The sequence below is a fragment of the Porites lutea genome, chromosome 4, assembly GCF_958299795.1.
Source record: "Porites lutea chromosome 4, jaPorLute2.1, whole genome shotgun sequence".
Lineage (NCBI taxonomy): Eukaryota > Metazoa > Cnidaria > Anthozoa > Scleractinia > Poritidae > Porites > Porites lutea.
The window spans coordinates 670,607-685,000 of record NC_133204.1 but is presented as its reverse complement, the minus strand read 5'-3'; the positions used below and the strand labels follow the sequence as shown (position 1 = coordinate 685,000).

The following is a 14,394-nucleotide window of genomic DNA, read 5'->3' as shown; positions in this document are numbered from 1 at the left end:
TTATCTTGATCTTTCAAAAAGTTCAGAAGATTTAAAACTAAAATCAAGTTGAGAATGCTTTCTGAAATTTAATACCCTTGAATTTTCCATATTTGCCTAATGAAATCGCAAAAATAAAATCCTGCAAAATACTGTCTTGCCAAAAGCGCGAAATATACTACCAATAAGGTAATATACATCTATATAGTACCTAGTTTTCTCCCTCTGTACATTAAGTTTCAGATCCTTAATATATGGCCTACGTGCTACACAATTGAGCAGTAAATCAATTGTAAAAAACTTGGTCTGTAACTTACACTAGGGACCTCAAACTTGTTTAAGTAAGAGTTCTGTGTTGGATTGATGGCAGACTAAGCTAATGAACTTACCCTTCCACTTGTATCTATACTAAACTGTATGATTTTGAGCTTGGATTTGGCATTGGTAGAGCCTGCAAAGTAATAACTACACCATAAACATTACATAAAAGCATAAGTGGCATACCATATTTATTTGAATAAACGCCCAGCTCTAATAACTGCCCACCCTAAATGCAGAAAAAGTTCATGAGCACCCGACCTCGAATAAGCGCCAACCCCCTTCCCCCTCCCACTCAAACTCAAATAAGTATAAACATTCAAAAGAATTATGTTTGATTATGGTGTGGGTACTCACAGACGAAAGGAAGACTTTTTTAAAAAAAAAAAAAAGATGTAATGTACCTTTTGAGTTACATTATGTAAAGGAATGTCAAAGATTATTATAACTATTAATAAATTAAATCTCGGATAAGTTTGGTAAAGTTTGTTGTAACTGTAATTTTTATCATTTCTAGCAAGAAGGGAAATCACTTTTGAAGTCGCTACTTTTGGAGGGTCGCTACTTTTAGCATTTGTTACAGTCAAACCAAGTCAAGCGTACCCCCCAAGATTCTATCAGTGAATTGATTATTTGAAAAATGAATCCGTTAGTCGTTCCCGTAACTGGTGTCAAATTCAAAGCAGCACTTCTGCATGCGTAATGAGCAGTGAATATTTTATGAGAACTTCCCTGTATTTGGTCAGATTGGAAATCTTTGAATAGATTAAGCTTCCTAGAAGACATTTACATCAATTTCAGGAAAATGGAGCCGGTAGAAATTTCATAACTGCCTCGCGTGTGAATAAACGGCTCATTACACATTCAAGAATGCAGAGATCAATCTGAAATCAACAACCAGCAACGGATTCAACTTTTGAATAATAAATTCATTAATGGATTCTTGGGGGGTACGCTTGACCTGGTTTGACTGTAACACAGTGTGAAAGTTTATTGCTACTTTCAAGGGTGGTTACTTTGGGAACTTTACGGTATATTTTACTGTAGGTAGTATACATATAATGTTCTATTTATGCTACGTGGGTTATTGAGAAACTGTTATGAAAGATCAGAGAAGCAATCAATACCTGCTTTAGGGTACCTATAGCTATCCACATGACTGTTACGTGCCATACTGTCAGGGCCAGAGACAATATGAAGAACCTCTACAGCGCTTTCATCCACCTGATAAATGTAAGGAAAAAACTGATTTTTCAGGCATTGTGCATAACAATGTGTCAGTTGTCACTTTTCAAACTTGTATTTTGGAATTCTTTAGATCACAAGCAAAATACTTTTAACCTTTTTAAGTGTATTTTAATTCTTGTATTTCAGCTTTTTAAATGACTTTTTATTATTGTTGTATTTTAACTTTTGTATTTTTTGTATTTTTTTTGTATTTTTAGTTGCTGTTATTTAGGCTAGTTGTTCTAATTTTTTTCCAGGGCCCTCTATGATATGAGCATTTTATGCTGCAGAGGCCACCCTGACTAAAAATCATTCATTCTATTATTTTTATTTTTATTTATAACATGTTGCTGTTGCTGAGAGATTTGAGTTCAGCAGATTGTGTTTAAATGTCAAAAGAACTTGTGAATGGTCAGCAAAACAGTGCAAAGTTTTTCTGATTTCATATTAGGAATAGTTTATAAAATCATATCTCTCAACTTATGCACTTTCATATTTACTGGTTCTGACACTGATTCTCTACCAGAGAAGGGAGCTTAGTTATACAAGTCTACATTATGCTAGGCTTACCTCTTCAAACAAAATTCTATAGGTCCTTGTCAAACCTATTAACAAATCATTAAAAATTATATAAGTCAATGAAAGATAAAACTACTAGTGCTTGGAAAAGAAAAAAATAATGTTAAGAGTATCCAGGCTTATATCAATCACCTGTTTAAAACCAAATTGATTGATTTTGAAGCCATCTGACCAGTCACTTATGTCAGAACTGTCAGCTAGTGAATTAATCAATTAGTCAATCAGTTGGCCAATGAAAGAAGAAGTTAGCTTTACAGTCAAGCCAAGCTAAGCGCACGCGCCAAGATTGCACTAATGAATCGATTTTTTGAAAAATGCATATGTTAGTCATTGCTGCAACTAGTCTCAAATTCAAATCTGCATTCCTGCATGTGTAATGAGCGGTGATTTTTTCAAGATAACTCCTCTGTATTCGGTCAGATTGAAAAATCTTTCACTGGATAAAATTTCTTTTTTCAGACATTTACATCAAATTCAAGAAAACTCAGCTGGCAGAACTCTCATAACTACGTCGCATGTGAATTCACTGCTCATTACGTATGTAGGAATGCTGAGATGAAACTGAAATCTACAACTACCAACTGATTCAACTTTCAAATATTAAATTCATTAATGGAATCTTGCAGGGTATGCTTGACCTCGCTTGACTGTAAAAGAAACTTTGGTGCTGTGTTGGTGGGGAGGGAAATACCAAAATTCGGTTTCATCAACTGAGGTGATGAAGTCAATTTGCGACCTTAACTAGATTAAAGGCTAATATTGTTAAGCACTAGCCTTTTACTAGAGCCACTCAGAATGGACTGTCTGCTTGGGCAGAGGGTTAGCACTCAAAATGTCAGCTTCAGAACTTCTTTTCTGACTTTCTTGTATCAACTCATGAATTGGCTAGCCAGTCATTTAGTGTGCAAACCAACCAGTCAGCTGTGATTAGTCAGTGAATGATCAATAAGTCAATTTAAAAGCAAAAGACCAATTGAGTCAATAACACTCGTCATCAACCACATGCTTTACTCCAATAAACTCAACGTCAAATTTTGTATTACTCTATGACTGGAAATTTATGCTTAAGCATTAAATAATATGGATAAAATTAAAGTATCTTAAATAACTGATTTATACTTTTCCATGAAGTTTTAATGTGCTTTAATAAGGTAGTACATACTCTCGTCAGTGCTAAAGTTTGGTTGCCACCAGTATCCTGTATATCTGTCAAATTCTTCTTGAACAATAAAAGATGCTACACCAGCCGATACAGGCTCTTCCATATGACTGGGTGAGCCTTGATTTGTGTATGTCAGTCTTCTCTCCTCCTCTGTAATAATATTATGGATCCAAATGTCATTACGATGAATGAAAGCCACTAAGTTGGGATCACAAGGACAAAGTTTAGCATCCATCTTTGTTTCTGGGGTCTGTGAATGAAGCTCTTCTGGGAGAATTGGCAGTCTGTTTTCATCCTACAAAAAATATAATACATTAAATGTATTATAAATAAATTTTATACATTTTATGAATAATAACAAAATTAACTCCACTGGACTCACAGCACTGGTTTAGGAACTGAGTCAGAGATTCAAGCCCTTAATTTTCCAGGATATTGGCTTGGATCTGGAACTGGCATCACCATGGTGGCTGTGATTCACAAATTCTGTCAGCTATATATTAGTTGATCCTCAACAAAACGGAAGAGACAGGGACTGTTTAAATGGGCAGAAACCATTAATGATAGTATACCTGCCGACTTTTCCAAAATCAAAGGCATGCTACTTTTATACCTAAATTTCTGAAAAAATCTGACGACTTCCAAACAGTGCCAAAGACATTCTGACAACTTCTGAACATAAACAAAGACTCCTGTGATTTCCAAAGGTTGTAGAATGTACCCAAACCATGACAGATGAGAACTCATGTGAATGTTAATACACTACTAATGTGTCACACCATACAACCACAAGTTGGTGTCCTATTCCTTGAACTGAAACACCACATCTAAGTTTGATACTTAGGACTCAAACAAGACATTTTCTGCCATTCACTAGAATATTTTGGATGGAAATTGAATTCATTTTTTATGGTAAAGGTTTATACTGAACAAGACATTAATCCAAAAGTGTGTGAAATTGTCCTGTCAAGAGTGACTGATATTTTGATCTGTGGGTGCATGACACACATATATCGCAGGGGATTTTACAGATGGCAGACCTTGTTAAGTCTACCTTATACCTGGATTGCATGAGGTGATGACGTGTAAGACTTGTACATCACAGCTGTTTCTAACAAATTTAGAAACAAACAGTTAAGTTGGTAGTGGTCACCAAGATAAAAAACAAGGCTAGATTTATATGCATCCCTTCAGTTCTGCAGTCCAACATGGAGACTTTAAATAGTGTTATTTAAATGTGTCAGACAAGGTCCTATGTATGACCCTGCAATGGTAATATTTTGGCAATTTATACAAAAAACGAATTTGTGATTTTTAGTGAATTTTTTCTTTTCACTTTTGTCGCAAAGCTTGTGCAATAAATTATTAGATGAAGGTTAAAGCTGGGAATGTGGTTAATGAATTCTTCAACTTCCTGGTAACAGTTGAATAACTAAAAACCTATGGGCAGCTTATGCACCTATCAATGTTTAATCTGGAAGGGGGAAGGGAGGTCGAGTGAAGGGCGAAGATTTGATAAAGAAAGTCGGCCTGTTGTGGGAACTTTTGATCATCACCAAGTCCTAAGGGTGAAGACTTTTGAATTTCCCTTGATTGTTGACACCATCTTGGGAAGACCTGGTTACCAGTCGGTTACCAGTTGCATTATCAGGGGTATTGGTGACCAAAGATGGCGGCCATTGTTTTCACAAGGATCTGTGAGTACATTTTATCCTCATGTGCAAGATAGCAGCTAATTAGAACGTGACAAGATATCTTTTTTATCCTGTCTATTCTGATTCAAATCAATACATCCAACTATGCAAATGAAAAGTTGAAAGGCTGTGAAAAACAAAACTCTACCACTGGTTTCACAGTTATTAAAGTTCACAATGCAGCAAAGTGTATTGGCTAGTTATATTTGGGGCTAATAAAATGGAAAACATCGTGCCATACAGTTTTAGAGGTCTTGCTGCATAAGGTTAAGAAAGATTGCATTCTGTTATACTTCTATAAAAGTAAGTTGACAAAACTATTGAGCCTGTTTATTTAAAGACAAAAATAAATTATAAAAGACATAAATTATTGTTACAATAAATGAATGAGGCCTTTTCAGAATGTTGGTACATGTATGCTGCTAATTTCAATGAAACCCATTTGACCTCTATTCTTGGTTGGAGTGGTGGGGAATTCGTCCGCTTTTGACCAAATACGATGTCCCTGGGGTAGGGCATTTGACCCAAAAAATTGCTTCCAGTTTAAATCCCTGGCCTTTGCCCTCCCCACCCCCCTCCCCCGCTCCACATTAACATTGATAGGTGCATTGCAAACCATAATCAATGTAAAAAGATCAATGGACTCTTTTAGATAGAAAACCAACCAACAGAGTAATGAAGATCACTGACAAAAAATACAAACAACAGCTTCAACAAATTAAATTGGTTTACGATGAAACTAGACAGGTTCAATTGCTTCTCATTAGCCAATGACAAATGATGATAAGATAATAATCATCCCAACAGTTAACTGTAATTCAATTAGCAGTTGACACGGTGTAACTGTATGTTTCACGCCATCTCAATCACGGACACATCTCACTCTCATTTTTGCTTTAAAAGCTCCTTACTGTGATTAGCTGGTGGTTTCTTACCTCTTCATCGATTCGCCAATCTGTGCACGTATACAAACTACTGGATGCCGCAAACATAAACCGCCTTGAAGTTGCGTCGAAATCGTACGAAGTGATACCAAATGCACCTAAACGTTTTCTTTCTCGGAGTAGCTGTTCTTCTCTCGAATATCCCGAAAACGAACGACTTATTCTAAAGGAGTCTAGAAGAGGTTTCCACGAGAGCGGCATAAAATCGTTTGTCTTTTCTTTGTTTAGGTGTTCAGATGGAAGATCCACATAATGAACTGTGTTCTCGCGACTCCCAAAAGGAACAGCGAGAAAATAAAGCTTGTTATCGCAAAACGTGAATGAATGAGGCACTCGGTTTACAAGGTTCTGTTGAACGGACTTGGTCTGTTTCACGGCAATTTGTAGATCTTTCCAAGTTTTTTTCCTGGCTAGAAATGACCCTTGGCGGGGCCTTAAATCTCCACACTCCGCGAAAGGAGAATGTTCGGACATGATGCTATAAATCCAAAGAAGATAAAATTTTCCAAAGCCATAGAATAGTGCCACAAGACGTGATCATATTCACAACTACCGCGTGAAGCGGTCGCCGGTTCCCATCCCTCCACTCTCTCTCCTCAAAATATTCAGGAAAAGTCACGATTTCGAAATTTCGCACCTTTACAGATGGTCAGCGGATTATGGTAAACACCCCTTTTTAGGAAAAGTTCGGATTTACCGATACATGTCGATACCGTCTCGTGTAAAATTCGTTTCCGAGTATGCAGTGTTATTTGGGATGTGAGATGTGAGAGGACGAGTAGGAGGAAGTTCTTAGTTCCCTGCTGGCGAAACCTGGTTTCGAAATGAGTAACGAAACAGCTGTTGACGACGCGGACAGTAGTATAGAAAGCAAGGAAAGTGCAGATATTACAGAAATTCTTACCGAAGGTTTCATGCAGTCATTTGTTCCGAATATGGAGAGCCTTCAAGGACGTCTGGGCGAATTAACGTGAGCAAGTCGGTTCACGCTATATTAATTGTATAAGCTTTGTTAAGTTTCTTGTTAGCTCAAGTACTTTTAGCTTTAGTTCACTTAAAATGCATCGCATCATACTGCGTGCGTTTATTCCATTGTTTTTTTGTCAGTTTTTGTGCAAATTCAGCTTGAGGCAGGGTTATTGTGGTAGGGGTTATGTAAAAACTGCTTTCTGTACTTATGGTACCCATATTGGATTAAGGAATACTTGGCCACATTGTAATGTATCAGTCAAATCGAACCTTCCACATCCCCCGGGTAATCCCCCGGGCATTTTACTTGTTTGAAAATTATTGTTCCAATTTCCCCCTCCCCAAGTCAAAAAGCCGTTCAAATGCCCCATCATACAGGTCCATTTTAGGTGATCAAAATAATGCCCCCACCTCAGGAAAATTTAAAAGTTACCATATTTCATAATACGAACAAAGCTCTTGTGCAAAGCGGTGGAAACATATACCACACTGAATGCACAGCTTTTCTTTGCGTGTCATGCAACAGAAAGCTTTCTAAACATTCCACCTACTTCAATTACGACAAATCCATACATTCATGACCTTTTCACTGATGATCATTGCATACCTTTTTAATTTTTTATTAATAAACATTGCATGTGGCCAGTAACAAATTGCCGGTACTGTATTTTATTGTAACACAACTTAAAACATATTCATATATTCAAAGCATGAATCATAAAAAATAATTTAAATACCTTCGAACATGGCACAAAGCTTGTGTGGACTGTTGCTTTGCAGCCACTTGGCCATGAAGCCACAATCTTTCTCTCTGAAATCATTCCAAAGTCCACCAGCCTCGTGTGAAGCACCGAGACATGTCACATGAAATCAAGGCTGTGGTTCAAATTCCCCACCCCTGGGACAGCAAAGATGTCAAATGCCCAGGGGTGATGTTGAAGCTTCAATTTGACCAATACATAATTAACAATTATTGAATAAAGCTGACTGTCAACTGGGAACTTTTTGGCAGAGGTCATATATGCCAACCCTCCCAGGTACAGCAGAAATCTTCTGGTCTCCTGTGTGAGTTACCAAATCTTAGAGATAAAAAGACTTTTTAGCTCTTCATTGCTTTTTTTGGAATTAAGCCCATTTCCCTGCAAAGTTCAAAAATATTTTGTTTCATAGCACTGTTTCTGCAGCATTTTGGCACTTGCTATATATTTGTCACTGAAAAAGATTACAGTCAAACTCCATTGATGATCACACTGATCATGAGGAGGCAATAGAAGGTGTCCACATTACAGGTCATGATTTTTAAGTTAAAAACTGCCTCATTTATTTGAACAAAATACTAAAGAAATAAAACAGGGCATTAGCATAGACAAATTAAACATCTCTGACCTTCAAAAAGCCATCATTCCTCAGACTGTGTCCTTGGAAAAATTTGCTCATTTTCACATTACTTATTCAAAAACCATTCTTTGTATAACTTGCTTAATGCCAAAATAGTCTGAAATTGATGCCTAAAATTCTCCAACTCTTACATGTAGTTGAACATTTACATGTATTTTGTGCAATATAAATATTAAATTATTATTATAACATTATGGTGATGTTTTATGTCTTCTGTATAAACTTTTCAGGCAAAATCAAGGCATTTTGATTGAAACTATGCAACAGGAAAATGACAAGTTTGTTGACTGTATATCAGCCAGAAATCTCGCTTTGATGGTAAGAAAACATGACCATTAATGCTGTGTTGATAAAATTAATTATGCTAGGAGTCAAAGAGAATTAACCAAGGTTAAAATGTGTTAAGTTTAATTTATTTTTGGCTTGTAACATTAAATCCGAGCTTTTTTGTATTGATTCTTTTTACATATTGTGTTATAACAATAATGAATGTTTGAGCTTCTTTGATAAACATATATGTGACAGGTCAAATTTGAGTTAAGAATAATTTGAAAATGTATTCAAATAATAATAAGTTTAATTGAGTGTGTTTGTATTGGTACTGGTAGAGAACAGAAGATTTCTTCATTTTTAACCCAAGTGGAGTGCCTAATATAGAAAAGTGAAAAAACTTAAAGAAAAGCCATTTGTTGCTTCTCACTAAAAATTCCCAAAACATACTGGAGAAGATGCCCTGATAGAAAATGCTGTTTTTAAAACAAATAATTCTATTGTGTTTAAACAAAACAAGGTTTGTTAAAGTGACTTAAGGAAAATAATATACCGCGCCTGAAATACTTTGTATTGTGAGGAAGTTTCAACTCCAGAGACCAATATGACAAAAAGATAGATGGTTGTTACTTTACTAAGTGTGCAATGTGATATAAAATTTAATAATTTCTACTCCTTTTTTCAGCTGTCATATGTCCGCACATACCATATAAAGCTCATGAAAATCAAGCAGGATATGAGTTCTGTTGAAGATAGAGTAGGAAGACTTCAGGTGAGCTGAATTATATAGTCATTTTTGTATTAAGTTAACCAGGAGTTTAATAGCAAGCTTACTAGTTAAACAATTCATCAGCTTTCACACATAATGTGTGCAGTGTTACATGATTAGGTACCTACTCAGGGTTGTCACTAAGATTTCAAGTTGCCGGGTATTTGTTGTTAGTAGCCGGGGAAGTCACAAGCAGTCATGGAGCCCCTTCCCACCCCCCCCTCCCCCAAGAAGGTTTTGAAGTGTAGTTTTTACCGTTTTCGAAAAGGCATTACCGCCCCAAAAGAGCAATCTTCATCAAGAGTACAGCTATCATTAGCGGTTTTATGATGATCACGTCTTTATTAAAGAAAACAAACTACAACATTCTGAGACACTAAAATAATAGTTAAATTACTTTACGTAAAGGCTCGTTGGAGGGTTTTTTTAGTAGCCGCCAAATGGGAATATACATGTAAGCACCGGGCCTAAAAAAAAGGACAGGTTGGCACCGGTCATGTTATCTGCGCAGTCTTATCTTCACGCAGACAAGGCGCATGCTGGCCAGTGAAGTGTTAAATCACAACGATACTTTACAAATGCTAAAATGTTGAAAGGACAATCGATTCTTATACGGTGCAAATGAATTAACATGCGCTGTAAAATCAATTGTAAATCCTCATTATTTTAGTTATACGTAAGAACGAAACAACTTACGGAAAACAAAAGTGAAACTAATATTGCAAATGAATTAACCCACGCAGAAGCGGAAAGAAGAAAAGTGGACGATGAATGTACGAAAAAGCATCATAAACATAAGGTTACTATGGCTTGTTGAAAAATAAAAGTATGATAAGGCTAAAACAAGCGTAATGCACGAAAAATCACGGGATAAAATATGGCAAAACTGAACTGCACAACTGGTGACATTAGTGGTCTCGAATTTATGAACGAAACATCACTTAACATACGAAGAAACTGACCTACGGAAGAGCGTTTAAACGACAGGGCTAATACTTTATAAACGACGCTGAGATGTCAAAACGAGACTCAAGGAGAAGAATGTAAAAGTAATGCTAATACTCAACTTCCCTTTTATATATAACTTTTTGGAAGTAGAACTAAGAGCATGTGATCATGGCCTGCGGACAGTGATCGAATATTTCCCGTTGACCGTGCGTTATTTTATATACTCGATACCTAAAGCTAAATGTAGACCTGGTCACTTAAATGTCCACATATTAAACATGGTAATCAGTCATAGTCTTCACCTTCAAAGCCTTCATCATAATCCTAATTATCATCAACATCAGCATCAGGGAGATTTAACCCTCAGATGATGCCTCAACTTGTGATGTCAACAGAGATCTGCTCAGGTCTTTCATCGTGAACAAAGAGTGCAGAATCCTTTGCCACTTCTTCGACATGTTCAACACAAACCCTACACAACGGTTGAAACTAGGGACTTTTAGCATCGACAAAGGTGACGGTAGTGAAAACGTCACTTTTAAAAATGAATTCGCTTTTTTTCCAACTTTGTCGCGTTTATTTCAATTCGCTGAAAATAGCTAATGTAGACCAATTCCCTGGAGTTGATTTCTTTGGGCGCACTCAAGTTTAGAAAGAGAAGGAAAAGTTTGTCGTCGTTTGTTTTACGTCCTCCATAAAATGTGAAACTAGGCATTTTCACGTCATAGTCGTGCAGTAACGGCAAAGAAATGTACAAAAAAGCGTGATGCACGTGCAAACTAGTTGTTTTGCTCAATAAACCTATTGCTTTTTTGGCGTTCTCGTTGCCGTCGCCGTCGTCGTTGCTAAAACTCCCTACTGACATTTCGCGAACGGAGAGTTTTCGCGCGTGTGTACTAGTACCAAATCTAAGTCAGATGTCTTTTTCCGATGCTTCTTAGTTTTTGCACGCGAGTATTTCAGAATTACTTAAACCTGCTGCAGATGAAATTCGCATTTAGTTTGATGGATAGTCTTTGTGTGTTTCAAAGGTGTGCTCTTTTGGTTTAATTTAACGACGAAAGTAACCGGGGGCCATGCTCTGAGTAGCTGGGGGAAATCCCCGGCCCCCGGCCCTTATTGACAACCCTGCTACTCTTTGGAAATGCAAGGAAAACAAAATAAATAGAGGATATTTCATGGCCGCGTGGAGAAAAAAAATTTCTCTTCGAGTGTTGAAAAATATTTCAGGAATGAGTGCAGCGAAGGAGTGAAATATTTTTTCAACACGAGATGAGGAATTTTGTATCTCCAAGCGGCCCTGTAATGTTCTATTTCTTATACTAGTTATAGTTGTCACTAAATCTGCCCCCGACCTTTTAAAACCCGAATGAAGACACCTTGTGGTTGTCCATGTATTTGCCATGAACCTTTGAAATGCAGTTTTCGTATTAGAGTTTCTGAGTGTAATTCTTTTGTTCTCTTTTGTGTTTTCTCAATTATTACACTTTGTTTCCTGGGTTAATGAAAATCCTCATACATGACATGCCTAGGATGGACAATTGTTTTTTATACATCTCATAATGAGTTCAACCAACACTGCAAATGTAATAGAACGCGTGTTAAACAGCAAAACCATCTTTAATTGTCTATTTGTAACTAAATTTCCTATAACTAATGTGTTGAACGGATGCTTTGGCTTCGAGTGTGACATTCTTGAACGCAACGTCGAACGCAACTGATATAAATGATTTCGCAATAAACTAACCATACAAAAACATGGACCACTGTTTCAAGTTTCTCACCTTTGAGATATTTCCCAGTTCATTTTTTCTGGCATGTCCTTGTATCAAATAAAATAATCGGGATTTCGCCATAAACTAACCCTAAAAACACATGGACCACTGTTTATTAAACCCTGAATACCTTAATATAGAACAAAACCCGGTTATTTTACGATAGCACCTTTCTTGTCTTTGACTGGGTTTTGAGAAATTTGAGCTATTCCTGATATGGTTTGAATCGAGTTTGTCGATCCACGTTGACAAAACCAGTTTAAAGTTCTGTCGATCCACGTTGCTGATTTGTGTCTGACAAATCAAGTTCTTTAATAGCAAACAATTGTGCAGTACTGCTGAATAACTTTTTAACTCTATAGAAATATGTATCTCGCAATAACCTTCGCGAAACTCCGTTTGGTAACGGCACTCAAGTTAAGCCCTGTCGGTCGGGGTTACGAACTGGACGGGTGACTAACCGCGAATATCGTGTTAAAGGTCCATACGTTGTTCTTTCTCTTCTTCTTCTTCTTTTTTGCGTATTATGTAGTGTTATTGTTAACAGTGTATTGAAAAGCACATTTAGCATTATTTCGCCGCCCGCATTTAGAAAAAGACAAAAACAAAGAACAAATATGGCCCGGTGCAGTTCGCCTGAAAATTATTGTTATTCGGGCCGTAATACGGAGCTGAAACTTTGCAGACTTTGATCTATATATCTTCGGGGAAACGGGCAAACTAAGAAATCTGGGTTTTCGACAGTGTAAAACGATCATAATTCCTTTGATTCCAATCTCCTGTTCCTCTGTCTGTTGTTGTCGGCGTTGCCTTCGCTGTGCTCATCGATGTTCCTTCTACTCCGCGGTTTCTTGTTGACGTCTTCTCCTTCGTTGTTCACGCTGAATTTGAAGTCGGCGTTCTCGCTCTAGAGGAGTTTCGGTGGAAAATCTTCCCGGACGAGGATTTGGAGCCACTTGTTGCGCTTGTGTACGACACAATTCGGCGAATGCGACTCGTTGACAAACCCAGTTTGCGCGGTTGCTGAGCCACGCGCACGCGCAGAAAATTAACCGGGACCACCGTGCGCGCCTAGTTTCATCAAATCGGGAAAGCTTCGCATATACTAACAGTAATACGATACTTCTTCTTTACGCAGGGGACATTAGGGTGCCTCCTCGGGTTCCTGGGCCGGAACCCTGCGGGGGCAATAAACACCAATGAACTACCAAACCATTCCACTTTAATAGTTTTTTGGTGTGAAGGGCACAATTTATTATGACACCATAGCAACGGTGATATTTTCACATGTTAAGATAACATGTTATTTTTCACATGTGAAGATATCAAGTTTCCGCATAAATGCTCACCTGGTATTTCATTGGTGTTTATATAATAAAGGATCATCGGAAGTACTGTTACAATATTTTCATTACTGTACTGAAAGTGAAACATGGATAATTATTATTTTTATGAAGTAAAATTACCAATTGTGTCTTCCCAGTTGGTAAGACAGATTCTTACATCTGTACTTTAATATTTAACATTTTAGAAGAGAGCAATGAAACTCAAGTTACAGAAAGAGAAAGAGGAACGCAGTAAAGCAGAAGCTCATGAAAAACAACTTGAACTGGAGAGACAACTGACAGCAAAAGTTGCAGGCTCAGATCATTAATGCAGCACTAAACTTCCACAACAGTGACCATGTTGTCATGGAAACAAGCCCCCTACAATGGCCATTTTTTAATTCCCAACTCTCAGAATATCAAAAAATTTTTTAAAAACCCCTCACCTTGCTATTTCTATGATACACTGGGACAAGGATGTAGAATTAAAATTAATAATATTATTAAGGCATTAAGATTGTAACTCGTATAGTATTATGTGTTACATCATTATTTGTAGCACTGCTCAAAACTGTTTGAGGACTAGCTCATTTTAAAATTCTGTCTTTACACAAAAGAGCAGCCACCAGTTGTTCAAAAGCTGGATAATGCCATCCACCAAATAAATCACTATCCAGGGGATAAATGTTGGCAAAAGCAATTGTTCTTTCCTCTGAATAGATCTTTTGAAAGTTCCTACTTTTCATAACTGTATATTTGAGAAAAATAAGACACTCTCTCCCACATGACAACCAAGGCCAAAAAAAATTGTGAGTACGTCTTGAACTTGCATTTTAATGTCTCCTTTTCTCACTTAAAGGAGATAGCCTGAGGACGAAAAATCATGTCCAGAGTGTTGAAAACAACAAAAATGAGGTGCTAAGACGATGTTAATTATGAAAAGAAACACAAATTACTACAAGAAAATGTTATTTAAATTCTAACAACAGATAAAATTTAAAAATAAAATCAGTTGTAAGATGCTTGAGTGATTGTGA

At 37.0% G+C, this 14,394-nt stretch overlaps 2 protein-coding genes across 2 annotated transcripts in view; one reads left to right on the top strand and one right to left on the bottom strand.

Moving 5' to 3' along the window:
• LOC140935107 (dipeptidyl peptidase 9-like) overlaps positions 1–6,521 on the bottom strand; it is an 18,052-nt gene extending 11,531 nt beyond the window's left edge. The window contains exons 1-5 of the mRNA XM_073384642.1: positions 5,895–6,521; positions 3,266–3,560; positions 2,095–2,129; positions 1,425–1,521; positions 369–430 (exon numbers count right to left, since the gene is read on the bottom strand). Coding sequence (XP_073240743.1) covers positions 369–430; positions 1,425–1,521; positions 2,095–2,129; positions 3,266–3,560; positions 5,895–6,377 — 972 coding nt within the window. The 5' untranslated portion in view covers positions 6,378–6,521. The remainder of the gene's footprint in view (positions 1–368; positions 431–1,424; positions 1,522–2,094; positions 2,130–3,265; positions 3,561–5,894) is intronic.
• Positions 6,522–6,665: 144 nt separating this feature from the next.
• LOC140935105 (biogenesis of lysosome-related organelles complex 1 subunit 6-like) lies at positions 6,666–14,381 on the top strand. The gene is made up of 4 exons (XM_073384639.1): positions 6,666–6,873; positions 8,501–8,588; positions 9,226–9,312; positions 13,564–14,381. The coding sequence occupies exons 1-4, from the start codon at positions 6,728–6,730 to the stop codon at positions 13,684–13,686; spliced, it is 444 nt and encodes a 147-aa protein (XP_073240740.1). The 5' UTR covers positions 6,666–6,727; the 3' UTR covers positions 13,687–14,381.
• The last annotated feature ends 13 nt before the right edge of the window (positions 14,382–14,394 follow it).

Coding starts and splice junctions, on each gene's coding strand:
- LOC140935105 (XM_073384639.1), top strand. CDS start 6,728: ATGAGTAACGAAACAGCTGTTGACGACGCGGACAGTAGTATAGAAAGC. Junction 6,874..8,500: donor GGACGTCTGGGCGAATTAAC/GTGAGCAAGTCG, acceptor TAAACTTTTCAG/GCAAAATCAAGGCATTTTGA. Junction 9,313..13,563: donor ATAGAGTAGGAAGACTTCAG/GTGAGCTGAATT, acceptor TTAACATTTTAG/AAGAGAGCAATGAAACTCAA.